This window comes from Microcebus murinus, chromosome 3 (genome assembly GCF_040939455.1).
Source record: "Microcebus murinus isolate Inina chromosome 3, M.murinus_Inina_mat1.0, whole genome shotgun sequence".
Classification (NCBI taxonomy): domain Eukaryota; kingdom Metazoa; phylum Chordata; class Mammalia; order Primates; family Cheirogaleidae; genus Microcebus; species Microcebus murinus.
Window position 1 is genome coordinate 98,043,079 of NC_134106.1, and position 26,410 is coordinate 98,069,488.

At 39.0% G+C, this 26,410-nt stretch overlaps 1 protein-coding gene across 2 annotated transcripts in view; it reads right to left on the minus strand.

Moving 5' to 3' along the window:
- ADGRA3 (adhesion G protein-coupled receptor A3) overlaps window positions 1-26,410 on the minus strand; it is a 116,018-nt gene that overhangs the window by 73,859 nt on the left and 15,749 nt on the right. For both annotated transcript variants that reach the window (XM_012737488.2, XM_012737487.2), the window contains exon 2: window positions 10,045-10,116. In XM_012737488.2, coding sequence (XP_012592942.1) covers window positions 10,045-10,116 — 72 coding nt within the window. The remainder of the gene's footprint in view (window positions 1-10,044; window positions 10,117-26,410) is intronic.

Sequence of the window (26,410 nt, forward strand, 5' to 3'; positions counted from 1 at the left end):
ATTGCTCGAGGTCAGGAGTTCGAAACCAGCCTGAGCAAGAGCGAGACCCCGTCTCTACTATAAATAGAAAGAAATTAATTGGCCAACTAAAAATATATATACAAAAAATTAGCCAGGCATGGTGGCGAATGCCTGTAGTCCCAGCTACTTGGGAGGCTGAGGCAGCAGGATTGCTTGAGTCCAGGAGTTTGAGGTTGCTGTGAGCTAGGCTGACGCCATGGCACTCACTCTAGCCTGGGCAACAAAGCGAGACTCTGTCTCAAAAAAAAAAAAAAAAAAAAAAAGAATTCAGATCCCTTTATCTTCCACAAGATGAAAACAGCTTCATCAATGCTGGTAGCTACCCTAACTTTTTGATGTTTGCACCCTAGCCTCTAAGACATTTTCTAAATCAAGTAACTGCCAATATCTGAAAAAGACCAGGAAGCTTCACCAAATACTTTTAGATGGTCATAAAACATCTCGGAAGATATTCAGGTAAACTCACAAATCCTATCCTTCTCTCTGGACTTCCAAGCAGCTTTTAAGTTTTCCTCTTAACTTCGAGTAAAAAGATGGTCCTTAATGTAGCAATTTCAACAGAAAGAGGAAAATCACACAGAGAATAAGTTCCCTGCTGTGGAAGCCACGGGCCCCAGCATTCTTTACCCCCAGGGACCTTCTCAGGGCCCAAATGGCCAATGCAGCAAACACTGACAGGTGGCAGTGCTCACGCTTGGCTCCTTCTGCATGCAACTCTCCCCACGCAGCCTTTCTCTTGGTCACCTCCTGAGAGTCAATCCACAGAGGTCATAGGTGCAGGGTGTGTGAGAGGAGCCCTCTCACCCAATGAGGGAAGGAAGTAGGAGAACACCCCAGCTTCTGGGGGCTGGGGTTCTGAGGTGTGCTCCTCACTAGCTCCCAACAGTCCCCAGTGCCTGCTGCCTGCAGCAGAAACTGCCTCTCACTGTCCAACTCCAATTACCAGAGCTTCTGGGACACCTCCCAAACAAATCACCTGAGCTGAAACTTCATCTCAGCATCTGCTTCTGGGAAAACGCAGGTTAAGATCTATTAGCCTGGTAAAGTGAATCTGCCAGTACCCAGGCCAAGTATTAACATCCAGGGCAGAGATCAAAGGAAACTCTGCCCACTCCATTTGGAGGGCAAACAGCAGAAAGAGAAAGACCAGAAGTCATTTAAAGATTCAAAATTTCTAGGGTGGCTGGAGGTGAGAAAAGGTAGATCCTAAAATGTAGCAATAATAATGTTTGCTATCAATTATTTGTTTAAACTTTCATATTTTACAGACAGTGCCCCCAAATTCCCAGCACCATCCCTCTAGGTGTCAACCTTGCCCAGATTTTTCTAACATCCTGGCCTTAGTAATTGGCATGACTATATGACCTTGGTCTAAATCTAGGGGAACTAGGGGAGTAGATGTTTCCACTGGTTTGAGTAGAAGTCAAGATATGAGCCTGGACTATTAGTGGCCTTCTAACTATAATCTGAAAGTCCACAGATAGGAAAAGAGAATAAATGGTGAGCTCCTGGATGCAGCCAAGCCAGAAAGCTACCTCTGACTCTGGGCTCCTGAGTTACACAAACCACTACATCCAGAGAGTTGGTGTCTATCACTTATTATCCCATTGAGACCTCACGGTCACCCTGAAAGTAGCTTCATTGTTTCAGATAAGGAAACTCATGTGCAGTAAGATTAAGAAATTTGGCAAAGGCTGGGTATGGTGGCTCACACAGGTAATCCTAACACTTTGGGAGGCCGAGCTGGGAGGATTGCTTAAGGCTAGGAGTTCGAGACCAGCCTGAGCAAGAGTAAGACACCATCTTTACAAAAAAATAGAAAAATTAGCCGGGCATGGTGGTGCTCATCTGTAGTCCCAGCTACTCAGGAGGCTGAGACAGGAGGCTCCCTTAAGCCCAGGAGTTTGAGGTTGCAGTCAGCTATTGTGACATCCCAGCCTGGGAGACAGAGCAAGACCCTGTTTAAAAAAAAAAAAAAAGATATTTGGCCAAGTTCTTGATGTTAATGAGTGGACAAGATTTAAGCATATCTTTCTGAACAACACAGTGGAGATTTACTAAAGGAAGCAAGAAAATTATAACTAAAACAAGAGGAAGAGAGAGAGAGCAAACCTGCCCAAAAGTTGACCATGATCAAAATAAGGTGCTACAGGTAATATTCTTTCAATTTCTCTATATGTTTAAAAAACTTAGTTTATAAAAATTATTACATGTGGTTTTATTACCCAGCCTTCCTCTAGGTCTCAAAGTCACCACTTCTCTTTTCCTTCACAGTCATCACTCTAGCCCTGGTCACAGACCACGCAGGTCTCACTTGTGTCTAACTCTCCATTTAGAGTGATCTTTAAACCTGATCACTTCTTTGGCATGGTTAAAACTTTGAAAAGCCCTACAGTCTCCTCAGAAGAAAGTTCAACTCTTTAAAGTAACTTACAAGCCTGCCTGTGGTCCTGGACCTGCCCATCCTCCTTACAACTCTCACTTCCCATCTGCCCGACACCTTCCCTCCTGCCCTTAACACTCATGCACTCTCTTTTCTTCTGGTCCTATTTTGAGATGTTTCTAGATAAAGTCATTGTCTCTCAACTCTAGACCTCCACACATGGGTTTCACTGTCCTAAACACACATCTCGATCTCCCCAACCTCACATCCTCACCTCCGTCCCTCTTCTCTTGCCTGCCTAACTCCTACTCCATTCTTTAAGCCTTGGATTAAACACCATTCCTTTCTCCAGAAAAACACCTCTGGACAACAGCTCCCCTGTTTCTTCCCTGTCACATCTCCCATTGCACTGTGCTCCACCTGCTTTAACTGTCTACACCAAGAGACCACAAGCTCCACAAGAGCAGGGTTTTCTCTGTTCATTGAGAGGGAGACACTCGCTATGTAGCAGGTGGATGAATGGATAAACAGATCAAAACACAAACCAAAGGCTGAGACACAGAATTCCATAAACTAACTTTGACTATAAATTTTTAGTACATTATGGCTGCCTGCAAAATCATCAGGATATTTATAAGGTCAGATAATGTACAGACTGCTACGTCTCATTCATAATCATTTACATTCCTCAGTAAAGGTAGAGAGTTGCAATGTCTGTAATTGACCTTCAAATAAATCAGCAAATGTGTGTATGTGCAGGCATGTTCCAATGCAGAGAAGAAAAATGATGGACTATTGTTAACACTTACTGACTTGTTGAATCTGGGTAAATAAAGAAGTGATATGGAAGATTATGGCATTTGCTCTCTCAATTCTTCTCTACCTTTGAAAATTGTCATAATAAAATTTATTTTTTGTCCCTAGTGTTTTAAGTCCTAAGAAATACAATTAATCATTAGGCCCAATGTATTAGTTCCTACCTTTCACTTCCCAACTTCCCAACTGACTCCAAGCCTACACCTTAAAGAGATGATTTTACGAAAAAATTCAATCCATATGTTTTCACTTGTTTTGCATAAGCTAAAATTCTCTGCAAATAGAAATATATAATGTCAGTTCCAGTTTTTTAAAACATAAGTTTCCCTTTTCAGATTTTAAACAGCATCTATTAATACAACAGGAAGTGATTTAATGAAAGCAGTACATAAATTTCTAGTCAATGATGAACTGCACGTGTTTCTACAAAATACCTCTCATGAATAACTGAGCACTGTAATATGATTTAAAGATACACTTTTTTTAATAATGAAAAATTCTTGACATATTATGTAATATTTAATAATAGCCATATTAATCAGGCACTGCCAAAAGATATTTATAGTCAGATTCTCTCATTTAACATCCCCTTCTCCCCTCACCAACCTACAGCGTCCCTAGTAAACATGAGTCTCACTTTAGGATGTATGGCTAAATCTGAATACATTGGATCATTAAATCATAAATGAAAAACAGCAAAAGAATTGCTTAAACAACATTAAAGGAATATTTTAACAGTTCTTGGTAAAAGAACTAACTCCTTTTACAGAAGGCCACAAGTATATCAGATACGATGCCTTTAGCTGCAAGTATAAGAACCCTCAACTCTCAATGGCTTCATCAGTCAAGAAAATAATTCTCTGGCATTACAGGAAATTAAGAAGTAGGGCAGTCTTTGTGGTTGGTTCCACCCTTGTCTCTGACCCACCATCCTCAGAATGCAACTGTGCTTCAGGATTCAGCCGCAGTCACAACATGCTATGCCAGGTCCAGAAATCACCTTTAAGCACAAAGTCATGAAAAACAACAGAGACTTTCTTCTTGTGTATCTCTTCAGGAGCCAGGAAATCTTTCTCCGACACCCACAGCAGGCTGCCCCTCATCTCTTATTGGCTAGGACAGACTCTGTCAATGGCCAGAAAGAGATGCTGAATTACCATGGTGGCCTAGACCCATCATTTGGGGTAAGATCGACATTGAGAAGTCCAACACATTGACTAGCAGGCAACCCTAGTGTCAACAGTTAGTGTATATGGGAGGCATGTCATTAAATACTGAAAACTAAATATATAACAAAATGTAAGAATGACAATCCTGGCCAGCCGTGGTGGCTCCTGCCTATATCCTAGCATTCTGGGAGGCCGAGGCGGGCTGATTGCTCAAGGTCAGGAGTTCAAGACCAGCCTGAGCAAGAGCAAGACCCCGTTTCTACTAAAAATAGAAAGAAATTAATTGGCCAACTAAAAATATACAGAAAAAATTAGCCAGGCATGGTGGCGTATGCCTGTAGTCCCAGCTACTCAGGAGGCTGAGGCAGGAGGATCACTTGAACCCAGGAGTTTGAGGTTGCTGTGAGCTAGGCTGACGCCACGGCACTCTAGCCCAGGCAATACAGTTGTCTCAAAAAAAAAAAAAAAGAATGACAATACTATAAAATAAAGATGGAGGTAGGAGAAGGAAGGAAGGAAGGCTACAGACAGGTGGATGGATGAATGCATAGACAAGACTCACTCCTAAAAACAGTATAAAAAGACTAAGAAATACATCTACCAAAAAATTGAGAGGAAAATTTATATGGCATAAATTTTAGACAAATCTATCTTCTAATAATAATGTATTTTAGCAACTAGACCAAGGGAGATGACTATTATATAAGTTTAGCAGTTTAACAGCATGGGTCTATTATAGCAGGGTCCAAAACATTAATTACCTGGAAAAAACAAATAAAAAGACCCATTGGCTGCCATGGCAGCAGGATCTACATACTCTTCCTGCAAGTATCTGCTCACCTTCCTCTGGTCTGTGCCCTCCTCCACTTCCTCTTTCTCAGGGAGGCTTTGCTTGGCTTTGCTCCATGGCACTTATCACAATCCAACACCATCTATACTTTCCTTAATTATTTCACTCATTGTCTATTTATTTCCTCAATCACTAGGCTGTAAGCTACATGAGAGTAGAGACTGTAAGTCACAAGTTTTCTTCACTTGAATAATGGCCCACACACAGTACTGCTCAATCACCATTTGTTAAATGAATGAATTCTCCCCATGTTTATCAGATCAGCAACATCTGATGCTCAGCCCACACTCACTTCTCCTCACCTCTCCCACTAGATTTTCTCCTAGGCAATCTCACCACCACCCACAACTGTAATTTGGAGTCTCTAGACTCAAATTTCTATCTTTTGCCCAAACGTACCACTCCTTTGAGTTCCTGATTGCACATCTAGCTACCTATCAGCTCAATGTCTACATTTGGAAGTCTCAAGCGATCTCAAAATTCAACATATCCCAAGTTCCAACATGGAATAAAAACACTGCAATTTATGCCTTAACAAGCCTTCCAGGTGATTCTGATGCACAAACTTTGATAAGCACTGGTCTAGGCTAGAGCACTGGTCTCTAAACAGAGAGTACAAGCCTTAAATTACTTTAGACCTCCTTCGACTCCAACCCAATCCCTCACCTCACATGAGGCAAGGGTTTTATGACACTCCCCCATACACAAACTTACAATACACACACAGTGCTGGCACTCCCAGACTTAGTATCTTGCTATACATTTTCTTTATCCACAATACTTAGAATATGCTGTAAATTTGCTTACTCTATTTATTCTCTTTCTCCCTATAAGAACATAAGCTCCATGAATCCCAAGGCTAGACCAGTGTGGATACTTAGTGTTTGTTGAATGAATTTAAAATAGCTGCATGGAAAACATTCGTTACACTTAAGGCAATATTTGTACCAAATCCTGATATTGAGCCAATTACCTTTTTTACAGTTTTAATTAGTATGATTCAACAAATCTATACCAGTTACCCACTACATATACTTTCAAAAGAAAGCAAACTGATCTTCAAAAGATGGACCAAAACTAGAAAACTAGCTTCCAAGATGCCATAAGGATCTAGTTACTTTGTCCTAAAAATAAAAACTTCACATCCAAGCTCCCAAATTTAAAGAAAAAGTCAACCTAAATCTTCCTAGGAAAATAAAAACACACATGCACTGCTACTTTCCTATGGGGCAAGATCAAAAACAAATGATGGAAAACAAGAAAGCTCCCAAATAAAAACCAAGCATTAAAAAGAACAAGCTGGCAATCCTAAAGAAAAAGGATCTATTTCTAGATGAAGTTTTTAAGAGGGTGTGTGCACCCAGGACTGTTTTCTTCTGTCAAACACTTAATATATCCAGAGAGAGAGAGAGAATCCTTTTATGAAGTCTATTCTTTAACTCCAAAGAACTCCCAGGGACGGCATGGTGTCCAGATTCCCTCAGCCTCTGGAGTGTGTTTGCTAGTTCAACCCAGCCAGCCCTTACTGTGCTACTCCACTCTCCCTACTCTACTAAAAACTCTAACCCTTATTCTATATGGCTCGGCTCCAGTAATTTTAAGGCCACGGCTCTGAAGTTTTGACCCTGTTTGAGTAATTCCTTGTTCTACCAACTGTCACTTACACCGTATCCTATTCTGCTGTATTTTCAAGTTGTTTGGCTCATCTGTTCTCATTTGCAGGGGTCTCCAACTAGCCAAATCCACATTATAAACATTTTATTTGACTGGTTCTATCTCCTCAGTGGAATTCTCCCATACAGGGATGTAAATACAAGTGGCCTGACTTGGGAGGTGATCCCACGATGCACCAGTAGGAAAGTGGGAGAGTGAGACAAGAAAGAAATAAACATAAGATATGCTGTTGGAGAGGTTACCACTGCGGTAACAGAGACTCAGTGCCCTGGGGACTCTGGACTCTGGAGAACAGAGGGTGGCCCCGCATAGAGGTGAAGCAGTCAGGGTAGTTGCCCACCATCTGCGATCAGCTGCTGGTTGAGGGTTGCTGGGGGCGGGTGGGGTAGCTGGGTTGGCTTCCTTCCAGTATGGGGGCCAGGAAAGCTCTCAGGCTTCCACACAGAAGACTCAGGGAGAGATACACAGGGATGGTAAGTGTTGAAGTAACAAAAGCAGTGAGCACCATCTGGTCTCCTCCCTACAAAAGACGGACCTGTCAGTGTAATGCTTCCTCTTTGAATCCTTGCCCCTCTCTCCTTCCCTCTCAGGGCCAGAACAGCAAGAGCCCAGTCCTTTCATCCTATATTTTCCTTTCTGAAAGGAAGGGCTACTTTCTCACAAAGACAGTACAGGAGGCAGCCCCACCTGGACATACATGGCTTCCCTCATGCTGCGGTACTGAGGGCAAGACTCAGGTGAGAACCTCAAAGTGTCCACAGGTAAACATGTTCTCCAACAAAGGAGGCCCAGCAGAAGTCCTGACTAACTCAACAGTCCTTCACCAAAATCCCCTGTCTAGCTACCTACCTGCTTACCTTTCTTCCTATCTATCTATCTACCTACCTATCTTCTATCTAAATGTGGTTCCACAAACCTACCTATCTATCTACCTACCTACCTGCCTATCTATCTAAATGTGGTCCCACAAACCTACCTACCTATCTATCTACCTACCTGCCTATCTATCTAAATGTGGTCCCACAAACCTATCTATCTACCTACCTACCTATCTATCTAAATGTGGACCCACAAACCTATCTACTTACCTATCTATCTAAATGTGGGCCCACAAACCTATCTACCTACCTACCTACCTACCTATCTATCTAAATGCCCACAAAGGGAAGAGGTGGTATTCTGGGATTCAGGTACAAACAGCCTCTGGCTAAAAACAATCACAGCACCTTAATACCATCCAAATGGCAAGTTCATTTGTTGCTAACATGTGCAGAGATTTATTATCAACCAATGGCTGCAAATAAGGTCAAAGACAAGGGAAATTCAAAAACAAATGTAAAAAGAATAGTAATTCACAATACAGCATAAAACATTAGCTATGCTGTCTACATTTTTTATGGTGTACATAAATAACATCAATCCTAGGTGTCAAAAATAAAATGTGTTTCTAAACACAACAAATGGTTTTTATAACCTAGGAGTGCCCATCATCCTTCCTTTTGGAAAAGGAAGACCACATTGATTCGTTCAATTATCAACTAAGCACCTACCAAATGCTGACAATATGCTAAATACTAAGCATATTTGTCAACCCAATGACTTTTCTTTGCAAGGAACAGAAAACATAATGGGAATTTACTGCCTCCCACAATTCTAAACATCCCAGGGCAGTCACACTTCAGCAGGTCCTCCCCAGCTTCCCTCTGCTTACAGAGGGGTCATCCCCAGCCCACCCTCAGAGAGCAGGCTCTGGCCCAAGCCTGGAGCAGGATGGCTTCTGAACCAGAGGTACAACCATCTCTTCCAGTGACAGGAAATTACTTTCCCCAAAGCCCCAAGGACATCACAAGTCAATCCAACTGGGTCAAATGCCCATTCCCAAACCAGTGACAATCTGTGTATGAAGGACTGTCCTTAGCATAGTCTGACATGGAGCTAAGGGTGCTGCCAACAGCCTTCTCTCAAGCACATGAACCATGTGCAACAGAACAGGAATATTTTAATGAAACCAGCAAAAAAAAAAAAAAAAATCTGAGCATTAAATACTACTGTGCCAAGAATGCTTTAAAATATCTGTGTGTATGTTTCTGTATATAGACACACTTATGCATATGTGTACCTGTGTTTGTATACGCATATAAATATGAATGGATGTGCTTCATATGTATATGTGGATATATAAGTACATATATAACCTAACTTAAAGACATCTTATCTAAATGAAAAGAACAGAACTCTAGATGGTATATGCTTAAATATTAAGTAACACATCAGTAACCTAAGCAATAAAGGAGAAGCCCCAAGGTGAAATGGTCAAGGAGCAACCATGTAGAGAAGCAGAGAAAGTGAGCAAAAAGAAGTAAGAAAAATGAGGACATTTTTTGGCTACCTTATGTATTTTGAAATTTTATCCCAAATGCTTGAATACTAGGAGGACCTAAAACATTAAATATCCACTGCAAATTAAATATCCATTGTCTAAAATTCACTAAAGCAAAAAAAAAAAAAAATGAGTGCTACTTTTTGCACCTCAGATCATAAGCAAAACTAGACCCAATTGCTAAGCAAAATATATATATATACACACACACATATATATATCACATTCAAAGACATCAGAATAAAATATCAAAGTTTATCCAAAAGTTTTTTCCCCTTGACATGTTTTTTTATAAATTCCACTTCACTTTCTTATAAGGCAGACACATTTTATGATATAGGAAGTCCAAAAGAGCATCTATGCTTTAAGCCAGTGGTCAACAAACTGTGGGCCATGATTTATTTTGTAAATAAAGTTTTACTGGAAGATTCCACATCAATTCATTTATTATGTCTCAGAACTATCTTATGCAATACTTATTGACTTAGAATCAATGGCTGCTTTCACACTCCAGAGTTGAGTCACTGTGACCAGCTGTGGACCATATGGCCCACAAAACCTAAATTGCTATCTGGTCCTATACAGAATTTAGGTAATTACTTGTTTTTTAATTCAATTCTTGAAATTTTCCATAATAAAATGTCAGAAAACTCAATTTTAGTTTTGAATAGTTGGGAGTTTAGTAATAGGTTTACAGTGAAAATGTGTTAAATAAAATAATAATAAGAGATGATAATGACAAAATACTCACAATCTTTCAAGGAGACTTAAGCCAGAAAATGAGCCATTCTTCAGCTCGGATATCTTATTGTTACTCAGAATCCTAAAAATGACAGAAAAAAATATGTAAATTGCCTAATATACACCATCAATATCAAAGTAATTCAGCTCATCATGTTTACCCCTATGAGGAATTCTAAGACATCGCTTATTACCCAGAAGTTTTGAGACGGTTGACAAAAAGGGAGCATCTTCCCCTTTCTTTTTGAAACCAACTACTTAAAATAGCTCATCCATGCATCTTGTCACATTGTAAATCGTTTCTGTCACACTTAACCATAAACCTTAAAATAAAAAGGAAGAAATGTCAACAGGTAATAGCTCTAAGTTCAAAATAAGCATAAAGAGTGTACATTTGTACATTTATATAATGAATCAACTTATGTAAGTTGAATACTTATTTTAAAACTGGAAACAATGTAAAAATGCATTAACATGGGATCTACAAAATACTAATGTAGAAATAAAGTGTCTTCTAGATATCATTTCAATAATGCTGAATATTGTTTATAATTTAACTATCTATGTGTATGAAAATATGCTTTTCACATGCATTCAGACAGACAGACACAGGTAACTGAATCATAACATTGTATCTCACATAATAGGAAAATGTTTACTTAAAAATGAACTGAAAACAATAGTTGATTAAAAGAAGTCATAATCGAGACCACCTCAACAGGAGGATTTGCCTGAGAAGAGACTATATATACATAATCTTGCTTCCTCTAAGCTTTGTATAACTTTATGAAGCTTTTGCAGCCTGAATATCAATGAAAAGTTTCCATGAATAAGGTGAAAATGCTAAATTTTTGCTAACGTGATAATATCAAAGTAAAGTAAATGAGAAAACCAAAGAACAAAAGAGTTAAATAAATGGCCCAAGATTACGCTAGCAAATTGCAGGGCTAGGTTTTGATCCCGAGTAATTTCTGCTCCAAATCTCATGTTGTTCAACATACACCAAAGTTGGTCAAGAGGCATACTATGGCATTTTGGGCAGAAAATTCTCCATCACACACAGTATTGTGTAACTTTCAGGGGGATCCTTCATGATGGGTGCAGCGTGAGTTGGTGCTTCTTGAAACAGAGCAACACAGCAAAAATTGTGTAACATTTGTATACACGAACGTTCACAGAGCATACCCCTCAGTCATAAGATTTTAGGTATTCACTTTCACTTTGTCTCAAAAAAAAAAAAAAAACTTGGATTATTTGTATTATAACAAAAATAGTCATTTGATGTTTGATTTTCTTTTGATGTAAGTGGAATAAAAAAAACTCCCTGTTCATATAGATTAACGTGTCAGAGCCTTTTTTTGTAGGATTAGGGATTCCAAAAGTCAAACACACCTGGGTTTGAACCCCACATGTAGGTATTTCATGCTATGCTGATCGTCAGCAAGTCACGCCACCTCTCTATAACAGAGTTCCCTCATTCATAAAATGGGAAGAACACTATCTACCTCATAAACACCAGAAGGAAATGAGAAAAAAGCATGACACATCTGATGAGTACCCATTACATTTCAGATTCTGTTTCCTTGGTTCTAAGACACACATTGTCTCTCATTTCAGTGCTGCTGAAGCAAAGATGTATCTTGTAAAGTATATTATTGGGTAGTATTCTGTTCCTCCCCAAAGTTTGTTACAAAAGCATGAATAAGGCTTCAATCATTGGAACCCATAAAACATGATGATCAAAAACATTCTAATTAGGCCGGGTGCAGTGGCTCATGCCTGTAATCCCAGCACTCTGGGAGGCGGCAGCAGGCAGATCATTTGAGCTCAGGTGTTCAGGACCAGCCCGAGCAAGAGCAAGACCCCATTTCTACTAAAATAGAAAGAAATTAGCTGGACAACTAAAAATATACAGAAAAATTAGCTGGGCATGGTGGCGCATGCCTGTAGTCCCAGCTACTTGGGAGGCTGAGGCAGGAGGATTGCTTGAGCCCAGGAGTTTGAGGTTGCTGCGAGATAGCCTGACACCACCCCGGCAACAGAGCAAGACTCTGTCTCAAAAAAAAAAAAAAAATTCTAATTAAAATACAATTCCATGTTCTCTAATCAAAATTGCAAAGGTTTTTAAAAGAAAGGTAGCACAGGGAAAAGCAAAATGAGACTCCCACATGACTACAAACGTCACTTTGGAGCAAGAATTTAAGCAGCCTAACAGAGCACCCCAAGAGCCTGCAACCTTTATTTGTCTAAACAGGCACCAATCTTTAACCAGCAGTCACCAAAATCTAACAAAAAGCATATTCTACTGATTTATGTCAGCATGATTTATAACAGACAAAAATTCAAAACTACCAGAGAGATTGAGGCTAGTTGTAAGATGAAGAGTTAAACAAACAGCCAAACTACAAAGTTTTATGCATTCAATAAAAATTATTCTTTCCAAGAAAACTTGATGGAGAAGAAAATGCTTCTAATCAGTTAAAAAGCAACAAGAAGATTTATGATACTATTAATTGAAAAGAATCTATGCACACACACACACAAAAAAAAGATTAGGAAGAAAGTACATCAAAATGATCACACTATTTTAGTGGTGAGATTTTTATTAATATCTCTTTTGTTCTATATAACCTCGCATATCTTTTGAAATATCTAGAATAAGTCATTTATTTTTCCTCCTGATGATAAACATAAGAATCTTAATAACTAAGTATAGCTTGAAATTGGGTTAATTTTATCTGTAATTATATTTTAGAAATAAAAAGAAGGAATAATTTATCCTCTGAGATTAAAGAGTCCTTTATTTATATTCAAACTGTGTTTATATGGAGACTGATATCAACAACATTATGATTCTAAAAGTAGTGCAAAGGACAATTGTGGTGACATTCATAATTCAGGGTTTTACTCAAGACTCCACCAGGAATACATGAATCAGTTGGTTTGTGATAGTCACTTTACTTTTCTAGAAAGACTTCAATTTCATCTTTAAGATGGAAAAAAAAAATAGACTAGAATGAGTACCAAGACCCTTTCCAGCTAGTTTTAATTTTCTATAATTATTCATGCCTTAATGAGCAAAGCTGCTGAACTTTGCATTGACTGAGAATGTATAACCAATAAACCAAACAAAAGAAAACTACACAAACTACCAAGCTCAGTGACATTAGTGTCCTGTTTCTGGGTGAAGAATGAAACCCAAATATCAAAGTAGCTTGTAAAAAACTGCCAGGGTGGTGACTAAATTACACTCACTGCAATTCAGTAATGCTTCAGCAAAAGGACTGTCATTTGCTCAGTCATAAAAGCTTTAGTACGATAAATGATAGATTTTATTGAGGAAAGTAAAAAGGAAGACATTTCATCACACTTAAAAAGTTATAACTGTAACCTTAAAAATATAGTTTACAACCTCAAGTTAATATATTCAGTCTACACATTACTTGATGTGTTTAAGGATTTTGTGCAAGAAAACAGGATCAGTATGAATAAATCTACTCTGCAGACAGCTTTTATACTCAATTTTGAAATGGAAGACTGTGGAACTAGCAAATGCATAATATCATGTATCATTATAAACCTAAAACCCATCCATAATCAATATTTTTGCTGACATCTTTGAAATTTCAAACTTTCTAGGAGGTAACTAAATAAAAAATATAAAACTTGACCAAAGTTATAAAGCTTATATATGCCCATTTCTGTTCTATACTAATGATGTTAACACCACATGATCTATAGACAATACTTAGGAATGCTACTCTGGGCTCATGCCTCTTGAATTTCAACACAGTAAAGAAGACTTTGATGTCCATTGCTATCATTTAACACAGTACCAAGTTAGTTCAGTAGATCATTTATGCTGGGATGTGAAAAAAGAAGTAAGACTTCATGAAGACATGTTTTCAAAAAATCAAAAGTTTATGGAGCAAAAGAAATAAAAATTAAGCAGTATTAGAAGTTTTCAGTTGCTTGCTACTGCAAGTCCCAGAATGGAATGAATCTTTGAAAGCTGTTAACAGCATTCACACCCTGCATGGCAAAAGGCACAAAATAATTTTCCTTTCAAAAAGAATTTAAAAATATATTTTGAGAGCATTAAATATTCCAATCAAATGTTAGGAATATAATTCTCGGCACGAACTATTAGAAGGAAAAATCAGATAAACATCAAGTAGGATTACTGTAGTGGCTTAATGGCTATAGTAGGTCAAAAGACATGTCCACCCAGAACCTATGAATTTGACCAGAATGTGAACCTGTGAATGTCACCTTATTTAGAAAAAGAGTGTTTGCAGATGTAATTAAGTTAAGGATAAGGAAAGAGAGAGAGAGAAGACACACAGAGAAGGCCACAAGGAAAGGAAGGCAGAGATGAGCCTCAGAAAGAGATCAAAGGGACAATGGAAGGAAGGCAGATTTATAAGCCATAATAACTAAGGATTTTCCAGAACGAAGGAAAGGAGCAAATAAGACTTTTTAAAAACGTAGCACATTTCTTTAATTCTGTTTGATTTTTAAAAATCCATAAGCAGGCCGGGCGCTGTGGCTCACGCCTGTAATCCTAGCTCTTGGGAGGCCGAGGCGGGCGGATTGCTCAAGGTCAGGAGTTCAAAACCAGCCTGAGCAAGAGCGAGACCCCGTCTCTACTATAAATAGAAAGAAATTAATTGGCCAACTGATATATATATAAAAAAAAAAAAAATTAGCCAGGCATGGTGGCGCATGCCTGTAGTCCCAGCTACCTGGGAGGCTGAGGCAGAAGGATCACTCGAGCCCAGGAGTTTGAGGTTGCTGTGAGCTAGGCTGACGCCACGGCACTCACTCTAGCCTGGGCAACAAAGTGAGACTCTGTCTCAAAAAAAAAAAAAAATCCATAAGCAGTGTTCAAAGATAGACAACAAATATTTAAAACGTCTATCTAAAGGCAAAGGATAAATTTTCCACATATATAAAGAGCTCTTAAGAAACAATTAAGAAAATAAAATCCCCAACTGGAAAACTGGTAAACACCCTGAAAGACAGTTCAATGAAAGTAAACCCCAATAGACCACAATCATATGAAGGGATGTACAACCTCGGTCATGAGAAAAATATCAAGGAAAAGTACAAGAAGATACCATAAATCAATTACCAGAGCGAGGAACAAATGTGATAATACATTTTATATTCCGAGGGAAACAGCCACTCCTATTTTGCTACAAATCAGTATAATCACCAGGAAGGCAAAAGTACAAATGCATATATAATACTTGATCCATTAATTCCTCTTCTGGAAATTTATCCTTAAGATATACTTACATTTGTATAAAATATATTACATGTTACATTATATAATTATATATTTATGTAACAAAATTATTCATGGCACTATTCTTTATAAAAGCTAATTGCTGGATATTTAGGTTGGTCTCAGTAATAGTGGATTTTATGGGATTTGGGGGAGGTCTATGTACAAAATGGGATACCAGGAAGATGGAAGGTGGCAAGATACAGGGTGAGGAAGCTCCTTAGGTATTCATACAGAACAATCAAGGCATGTACTTACACATTAAAAGTTTCCACTCCTTGACAGTTCTGATTTGCTCAAGGAACACAAATTATACTAATACAAATTGAAACTGTGTTAGATTTTTGTCTATAACAATGTGTGTGTGTACATGTGTGCGTGCGTGTGTGGTATGTGTGTGTGTGTCGTATGTGTGTGCGTTGCTACAATAGCCATCAAGTATAAGAAAAGTAGACAAGAAAGGTGGAAAACTTGACTAGGTTTTGAACCAGGTGAGTCACTAATTGGCACACATCTTAACCTTTAGGGCCAGCTGTGATAAGCACCGATCAGGAATGTAGACTCCTCAAGAGTGAATTGTTAGAGCTGTGCTTCATTTATCCCACTAATGAAAACTGGTGACTTCTAACGTTCTTCCAAGTTCTACTCCAGAGGGCAGCCAAGTTCAATGGGCCACCTGTTTTCTTTAAAGCCTGTTACCTCTAAGAATGGTCTTTACATTTTTAAATGGGTGAAATAAAGTCAGAAGAAGAATATTTCATGACACTTAAAAATCAGATGACATTCAAATTTCACCCTTATATAAAATTTTGTTCAAACACAACCATACTCACTTGTTTACATATTGTCTATCACGGCTTTCACGCTATGACAGCAGAGTTGAGCAGTGGCAATAGTCACTCTGGGTTGTAAAGTCTTAAATATTTACTAACTGGCACTTTACAGAAAAAAAGTCTGACTGTTTTAGCATCCCACCTTATTCTGTTTTCGGGTAAATGCAAATCAAGTGCTAATTTCTAAATTAATTCTTCCTATCAAGTAAGAATAAAAAAGTAACTACTAAATTCAAAAATTCCCCATCAAACTGAATAATTCTTACTTTAAAATTATATTTAATTCTGCATGGCATTGGCAACTACATATATTTTGTCATAATTAGTATTACTTTGTTCACCAACGTGTCTTACTCTTGACTGGATTCATTCATTCATTTTTGTAGAAAAAAATTCTGGGTAGTATATTTTCACCCTTGTGTGTCAAAAAATGTTTTGCCATTGCTCCACTCATCTTGTTTTAATACCACTTCTCATTACCTGAAATTACTCTCTTCGGGCACTTTTGTATCTACTACATCTCCCATGACAAGGTAAAATCCATAAAGTATAGAGATCTTTTCCAATTTGACCATCACCACATACCCAGGGGAAAAAAAAAAGAACATAATGGTGAACATTTGAGCAATCATATTGTACAGCCAGCCACTAGCCTTTATGTACCTCTCATTCTTCACAAGAACTGTATGATGTATTAGTAGTTTATCCAAAACAGTAAAAACTTGCAAGACAAAAGAAGTTAGATAACTTGCTCAGGGTCACACTCAGACTAAGCGGCAGAGTTAAGATTCCAACAATTCCTGGCATAAGTGACAACATGGAGGTGCTCTCCTCAGCTCACCTTCCAAAAGCAGCCGTGCTGCAGGACAGCAGTTAGCTGACAAACCCCAGCTGCAAGTGTCCAACATTCAAGCGAAGGCCGCATGTGCTTCGCCAATGACTGAGCAGAGCAGTGGTGACAGAGCTCTGCCCAGCACAGACTCCTCTGTGGACAATCTCATACCAGAGCTTCCTGCTGGGCTGGCCAATCCTTCCTCCTCATACCTGCACCGCAGTCTCAAGCTTCTCTGACCCAGTCAATCGTCCTTCCTGCCCCTCTCCTTTCACGGGTGCTAGACCTGCATCCCCATCTGAAGGCTTCCCATTGCCTACTTCTGCTTCCTCTCCCTTTATTTTTCATAGTCATTTCCCCCAGTAAATGTCTTGGACTTCTAGCTCCACCGTGGCATGTGCTTCCCAGAAGACCCAACTGACATGTTGCTCACAACATCTGCTTAAATAAATGAATGAAATAAAAACATGACTGGGTTTAAGTTTCTGTGTTCAAAGAGCCTTCCCTAAAGACATAATGATACAGCATCCATAATTTACTGGCATCCAGTGGTACAGATGAAAAGTATAAATCTCAGTCCCATTCCTTCTTCTCTCTGAGGCTTATAAACTTTTTTGGGGGAGTGGGGGGTGGGGAGGGGGAGGGAGAGAATTAAAAATTTACCAGAATACGTTTAGTTTACTTTCTTCTTTTAATATTGCAATAAAAGGGTCCTAAGATATTTTTTCCACGTTGTAACTCTTCTGAAATTAGGAACATCTTAGAAATGATACCGCAAGAAATTTCCAGCTCTCAGGAAAAGGAAGAAGTTATACATTTATCAGTAGTCATCATTGTTGGCACACCCACAAACTGTGGCTGAATTTTAAGTTACGTCTGGATGCTTAATTATGGCTTAATGTTTATACATTAAGGTTTCACTATGATGCAGCACTGAAATAAACAGTTGTGTAACAGAAGATTGCATACTCCATGATAAGTCAGCATAATTAAAGGCAGAGAAATATTCAATCTCTCAGAATTTAGCATTTAGGACAGGCTGGAGGGATTCATTCACGTCTCGCAGAGAACTATCACTCAAGCAGCTCACATCTCTGGTAAGCTGCCAGCTGAACTTGTAAGAGAAACAGTTAAACTTCCAGTGATGCACGATTAAATTTGGGGGGGGAAAGGGAGGGAAAAGCTTCTTAAATTAACCGAGTAGACAAATGCAAAACTTTAATTTCTTCATAGACATCCAGATTATGTAAGCACAATCAAAGACGCTAAAGAAAACGTCAAGATCACTTTTACTATAAATGCTATAGAATTATGTTGTATGCGATATACTCTGAAATGATTTTAAATATATTTATCATGTATATCTAAAAAAAAAACAACTGATAAAGGGATAAGATTCTGGTAAAAAGAAAATCAGGCAAATTTTAGTAAAAAACATACAAGGGTTCTACCCATTATTCTTACTCTTTTAACATTCATGTAAATTTGAAGTTTTCAAATAAAAAGTATAAGAAGCTTAGTATTAAAATGATACCACGCAGAACATGAATGGTTAAGTGACTGAGAAGAACTTGAAATGGGAAGGCTGGGGGTTAACAGAAGTTCTAAGGAAATAGCACTTCATGGGGTGGGGAAAAGAAATAGAAATTTTTAGAGAAACTAGCTCTTAAGAGTAATTAAGTCTCTCTGGCTTCCTTGCTGAAAATTTGTTTGGGAACAGGCATGTGGCTGTTGATGGCATCTTAGAATCAAAGAATTTTTTAGGCTGCCTTTTCCTTCTCCAACTGCTCCTTAGCTGGATACTCCATCTCTTAGATCAAATGTCCACACTTCTTAATTCTGCTTCATAATTCTTATCCTAATCCTTTCGCTTTGAATTTTGGAATAAATCCCCTGCTCAATTTTCCAGACCACTAATTCTCTTAAGTCCTGAGTTGTTTCCATTTTGTACTTCAGCCCATCTCCTGACCCCAAGCCGGAGCTTTTTAACATTACAATCCCATTCTTGACTTCTAAGAACTCCTTTCCTCTACCCTGCCCATGAACTGGTTTTTTGCTTTATCAACTGCTATTCTCTTATATCTGAGACTACAAATGAGAATTTTTCTGTATTAATTTGTCCCCAGTGCTTCCAAGAGACGGATTCGGTGACCTTTCATTCCAGGGGTCCTCAAACTTCTTAAACAGGGGGTCAGTTCACCATCCCTCAGACTGTTGGAGGGCCGTTGGAGAGTGCAGGCACATTCCACACATGCGCATCGTGGGCCTGGGACAAGTCGACTGCTAAGCAGGACAGGCAGTGGCAGCAAAAACACCCGGTGGGCCGCATGTGGCCCGCTGGCCATAGTTTGAAGACACCTGCCTCATTCTGTTGATTTCTTTTCAAATGTCTGATGATCCTTCTTGGTTGCCTGCTCATGTTTACAAATGTAGGGCTGGACAGATCAGCATCAGTTGCTGCAGAGGGTTTCTTTAGCACATATGAAAATAATGGTGAATGGATAGAGCAAAACTGCCTTTATTTCAAGATTCAGAAGTCTCTTATCCTGGGAGGTAGAAACACAAAAGACATCTGGCAGCTACTACAACTTCTCCTTCCTGCTATAGTCACCCACTGTATTTTGCCCTGGCGAGTCTCCCAGTTTATTTAAAACTAAGCTGAATGGCTTTGTTGCAGAGGCCAACTCTACCACCAACCCCTCTGAGCCAAACTCTCTGAGAGCAGAATGGGAGCAGCTGTTTCGGGGTTATTAATTCCTGGCCGAGGATTCTCATTACCTACTTTTGTTGCCACTCCCTATAGTTTCAATTCTTGGGAATCTTCCAGGATGCTATTAAGAAAATTCATTTTTCTAGTTATTCCCACCTCTGTCTCTATTGGGTTGTAAGTTCCTTTGCTACAGAGTTTCACCATCAATCTGATCCCATCTGCTTTTTTTATTCCGCAAGGTCCTCAGTGCTTCTGGGCCACTGTAACATCTTTCTCATTTTTCAGCCCCCTTATGGGGCCCTTCATATTTTTATGTTTCATCAATTGTTTTCTACAGAACTTTGGAAAGAAAGGCAAAAAAGTAAAGAAACGTGGTTCAGTGTATATCCATCAGGGTTGTAAAGGGGTCATTTCCTAAAAGTAGAGATATCATGTCTTCTTTTATGTATCCTCTCTGGAAAGCTTGGTTTGTAGCCCATTTCTTCCCCTTCATGCAGGGAGGCTAACATTTCCGCTTATGAATCTGCAAAAACCTATTTAAAAACCTCAACCATGTTTCACTTAACAGAATTATTACTTTCAGCTTTGGTTGACATGTGAGTTGGTTGACATGTGTATAACTCACATGATGACCAAAGCTGAAGTCCCAGATACCGTGTATGGCCCTGAGCACAACCATTTTTTAAGTGCCATAGTCATCTTGGTCCAACAACCCGCCATCAAATGCAAAGAACGGGGGCCAGATGCCAGGAGAGGAAGATGTGGTTTGGTGCCCTGACTGGAGATTCTAACCGATTTTCTTGTCTGGGGTCACTTTTCCAGTCTCTGTCCTCCTCCAATAATTATTGAGCATTTAATACCATGACAGAAGGCAGATTCTGAGACACAAAATACCTGCATTTGAACTATATAACATCAGGATCTGGCTTCATGACTCTGGACATGTTCCTTAACCTCTCAGTCACTCCATGCCTCATCTATAAATCATCCCAGGCCTTTCTAAGAGAAAATATAAGGCTTTTGTGAATATATATGTGAATGTGTGCCAAGGCACTTAGACCATACCCCCATGACTACTGCCTAAGATCCAAGCACCTGGACAACATCACAGCAAGAAAATGGTAAAGCTGGCATGAGACATTTTCATTCGGCAGTATACACTGGTCCAACCAGGCTGGGCTTCTCCTCTGTTGTCTTCTGACAAAAGTCAACAGCATGCTCTCCACCATGCCAGTCTCTCCAAACTGTTACAGCACTGGGGTTCATGAACATCTCTGTAATTTTATTTTTACTAATATGTTAAAATAAATGAAACTAATTCAAACCCATAACTATACAGATACTATTTAAAATAAATATTTAGAGACGAGTAAAAACAAAATTGAGACAATATTTTATAAACAACAGTACAAGTGCTATCTAATGGCAAAATAGGATGATGGCACACACATGCCTAAAGTTGGAAACACTAAACCATTTTCACAAACAAGAGAGCCACACAGCAGAACAAGAGTTCAAAGAAATAGCCTCTGAAAGAGCTATCCAACCAAATGCACTCAGAAAGCACTACCTGCTAAATCAAACCATTCTAAATTGAATACTTACTCAAATTTGTTCAGTTCAACATTTCTCGGATTCATTTTATCAAGATACTCTCTGCCGTGACAACATTGCAATGACCTGCCAAACCCAGTCTGCAGAAGCTCCACTATAGCTGCCAGGTGCTTGGGCAGCGAAAGTGTGCTGGGTGGAACCAAAGGTTTGGGTGCCAAGATGTTGGGATGCCTGGATTTGAATCCAGTGCTGCCTCATGACACTAGTATACACTGTCAAGTGATCCTTTCTCTGACCTTCAGTGTCATAATCCACAAATAGGGATCACAATTGTGCTGATCTGTTCAGAGCAGGGGTCAGCAAACTCCAGCCCATAAACTGTTTTCATAAACAATGTTTTATTGGGACACAGCCAAAAGTACTCATTTATGAATTGTCTTATTGCTACTTTCACATGTACAGAGTTGAATAGTTGATTGTATGGTCTGCACACCTTAAATAGGTACTATCTGGGCCTTCACAGAAGCAGTTTGCTGGGCACTTCCTGCCTCGATTAACTCAAAATCATAGGGTGTTGAGATCTAGTATCATTTAACGCCCCACGTGAGCTTTGCTGGCACCTGCAGCACCAGCCTTCGGGGGCTGGAGCCACACTGAACTCCCAGTCAAAGCCTTACCAGCTGCAAGAGCAGGAAGGGGTTAACCCAACCCAAGCGTGAAGAGGGCCAGGGGAGACAGACAAAATTGTGACCACTACAGAGTTCCCAAAAGCCAGAGAAACATGAGAACAACCAAGAAGTCTGCTTCTAATGACATGAACAGTCAGAGGGGAATACTACAGAAATACAAAGAAGGGGGAGGAGAGTAGGGAGGGAAGGGAGTCAACATAAGAAGACTCCAAAACAACGTAGAAAATTTAAAACTTGGTGAACACATAATTTGGCATTTTAAATTCAGTGGATAAAATGAAGAAAAGACTACTAAGAAGCAAACCATGAAGAAATCTGAATTTAAAAAGTCAAATTATGTACTTCCCAAATTTTTAATTTCTACGTTATGGAGTATACACAAAGCACAGGAATCTCTGGGGTGGGGAGAGGAACTCTTTTACAAGAATAGCAACAATTAAAGAAATAAAAGGAAATGTCCCCACAGAAAGTAGAACAGAGGTTACCAAAGGTTGGGGGCAGGCAGGAATGGGGAGATTATTATTTAATGGCTACAGAGTTATGTTGGTGAGATTTTGGGTAAAGACAGTGATGATGGTCACACAACACTGAGAATGTCTTTAATGCCTCTAAATTGTATACTTACAAACAATTAAAATGATGCATATGTATATTTCACCGTAAGAAAAAAGTAATGCATAATAAAAATATGTACATAAGCCAAAAAGAAAAAAAGAACTGTCTCTAGTTTGAAGAAAGACTTGTGAAGACTAACTAGGTGCCAGGCAAACTGATGAAAAAGATGTGCACCCGGAAATATTCTAATAAAATATTTGAATTCCGTAATAAACAAAATGATCCTCTGAGTTTCCAAACAGTCATGAGAACCTGTGGGTGTTTTTATTACTTCGTTTTAATCTTTTCTGTGGAACTGGTGAGTTGGGAGAGAGTTCAGTACACCTCGTCTGCCTTTTCAAAACCATACACAATAGCACTTCTACCGTCAACCTCTGCAAAGTTAACAATTATTTAAAATGAGACAGCAAGGCAAAGACATCAACAGGTAACATACCATTACAGAGTCACAATATAATTTATCATCAGACACTTGAGAATAAAAAGAGTTGCCATTAATAATGACACTAAGACAACAGATTTCAACCCAGGCACATGGTCACCCTTAACTCCTGAAATGGTTCATTAAATAACCTTTCAAGTTGCCAGGCATTTTTATCAAAGACTTGACATTTTAAAATAAAGGTCTGTTTTTTTTGGTTTTTTTGTGTGTGTGTTTTTTTTTTGGGGGGGGGGATACTTGATTTAGCAGTTTCATAACTATAGAGAAAATAACCTATTTTTCTGCTTTGGCATGAAACTGTAAGTTTACATGAAATTACATAGCATTTGGCTGATTAAGAAAAACTAGAGGGTTTTTAATGCCATACTAGATATCTTCCCAAAATGCCTAAAAATGAAAAACTATTTATTAAATAGCACTTCATCTTATCTTAAGAACATATTAGCTTCATAAGAAAAGGGAGTCCATTTATTAAGATGTCAGTACAGCATAAAGAACACTAGACACTTAATATTTATGAACATAGTAAAAGCCAATTTATCTGACATTTTAATCAAATGGAGAGTCTCTACTGGGACCATACTTTGAGTTTTTCATTTTTTTTCAGCTGAAATTCTTCATGATAGACTTATTACTCATTATTTCAGAACATATTTGAACAACTATTCTGTGCTGAGAGTGACGCCAAGGACACAAAAGCAGACCTTCAAGACTAATGTCACACAGGTGTACCCCAAGCGTTAAGTGCTACAAGAGTGATGCATAACTAGTCCCACAGGAAGACAGAGTTTGAGTCCTGCTGAAAAGTAGGATGACTAGGGGAAACATTTCTGAACTTTGTTATTAAAAAAAAAAAAAATCAGTACAAATTTAAAGGGCAAAGAAAGGAAAAACCCTTTTAAACAGAGATAACCTCGAAAAGATCTAGATTAATTTTCTACTGGCTATGTTACAAATTACCACAAATTTAGCTGCATAAATCATACCCATTTATCAGCTCACAGTTCCACAGGCCAAGAAGTCTAGTAGCTATGGAGTGATCAGGTGTAAATGGCCACACAGAATCCGGCCATTTAAAAAGTGAGTGTGCTCCTGAGTTCATGAATGGGGTGAGGTGGGGTGGGAGGAGAAGGTGAACAGGCAGCCAGAGACACACAGGTAAGCAGACGACGGGTGTATAGCCGCAAACCTCTAGGAAAAACCTGGAAAACTACGTAGGCTACATTAGAGAAGCCCTTTCTGTCTATAGCCAGTGCTCCGAGAGCAAGAGAGCAATGAGCACAAGGTGCACATATCAACTGTAAACTTTGTTTAAATGTGAGGCTGTTAAAATTCACGAGAGGAGCACTAAAACTCTAAAGCAAAGGTCAAGAAACTTTTTCTGTTATGTGCCTGATAGTAAATATTTCAGGCTTTGTAGGCAAAGAGGCAAGATCCAGGATATTACATAGGTACTTATGTAACAAGACAGGGAATAAATATCCACAACTCTTTACTGACAAAAACTCAAAATACAGTAATAACTGAGTATAATTGTTTGTAATCCTTAGCAAAGATGCTCTCCTCAACCAAACCTTAGTCAGGCTTCTTTGAGATTTTGAGAAGAGGCCTTGACCTGCTAAGTCAGTTTAGAGAGAATCCTCCCACCCTTGATTTCTTATCAAATCCCTCATCCCCCAATACCAGCCAGGTGATATCTGACCGCCCTGGCCTGTCTTTAGCAAGAATCCCTCCAAGTCATGATGTCTCCTCTTAGTAATTTTACACCCAGTAACCCTCCAACCTCTTGGCTATTAACCTCCATTTGTTCCTGTTGTACTTGGAGTTGAACCCAATTCCCCACCCCCTACTGTGACAGTCTTGATACCCATAGCAATGGTCTTGAACAAAGTCTTCCTTACAGTTTTAACAGCATCAGGATAATTCTGTCTTTAACACACTGGTGGTCAACACACTTAGGAGAAGAATGTACTTCTTTTTGTTGGAGGAGATAACATTTTACTTAACCAGGGTTCCCGTCATCAAATCAACTGCAAATGTAAAAAGTGGTTCCTTGGCTCACAGGCTGTTAAAAAAAAAAAAGGTGGGGCTGTAGTTTCTTGACCTTTGCTCTTGAGAACTACACCTGGGAGGAAATAAAATTACTAAGAATCCCTAAGACACATGTTCCTTCCAACACACATTCCATGTTACAGCTTTGTAGAATCACTGGAAAATGCATTTGGTGTCTGGGGAGGGAAAGCAGGCATGCAGAATTAGCCTCACATTCCTTAGCATGTTAAGGAAGAATGGTTACCCCATCCAGCCCTTTTGTCCCTTCTTACTTCCTTGAGACTAGTTCCATCAAAAAAGGAGCATACTGGCAATAGGCAGATCTCAAGCAACAGAAACCTACGGGGTGTGTGTGGGTGTGTGTGTGTGTGTGTGTGTGTGTGTGTGTGTGTATGTACACATGCCTGTAGTCCCAACTACTTGGGAGGCTGAGGCAGGAGGATAGATTGAGCCCAGGAGTTTGAGGTAGCTGTGAGCTAAGCTGATGATGCCACAGCACTCTAGCCCAGGTGACAGAGTGAGACTCTGTCTCAGGAAAAAAAAAAAAAAATATATATATATATATATACACACACACACACACACACACACACACACATATATACACATATATATAAAGAAACTAACAACAATAATAGTAAAATAAAATTATAACAATATACTATAATAAAATTTTTTTCTTTTTTTTATTGTCGTCAATAAGGTTTCAGAAAAGAATGTAATAAAAATTATGTGAATGTGTTCTCTCTCTCTCAAAAAAAAAAAATCTTATTGTACTGTACTCACCCTTCTTGTGATCAGTCCATCTGACAAGCAAGCCAGCTAGCTACTAAGAGACTAACAGGCAGGTAGCATACACAGCATGGATACTTTAGACCAGGGGTCCTCAAACTTTTTAAACAGGGGGCCAGTTCACTGTCCCTCAGACTGTTGGAGGGCCAGACTATAGTTTAAAAAAAACTATGAACAAATTCCTATGCACACTGCACATATCTTATTTTGAAGTAAAAAAACAAATGGGCAAAAATACCCGCATGTGGTCTGTGGGCCATAGTTTGAGGACACCCGTTTTATATAATTTTCAGCCATTCAATTATTGTGGCCCATGTAGTTTGAGGATGCCTGCCTTAGACGAAGGTATGATCCAAGTTCCAGGTAGGATGTAGCAGGATGGTGCAATATTGCCATCATGGTACTCAGAATGGCATGCAATTTAAAACTTACAAATTGTTCATTTCTGAAATTTTCCATTTAAAATGTTTGGACCTCAGTTGACTGTAGGTAAGAAACCATAAATAGCGAAATCACAAATAAGACGTACTACCATATTTTGAAAATGGATAAGAGAGGAAAATAATC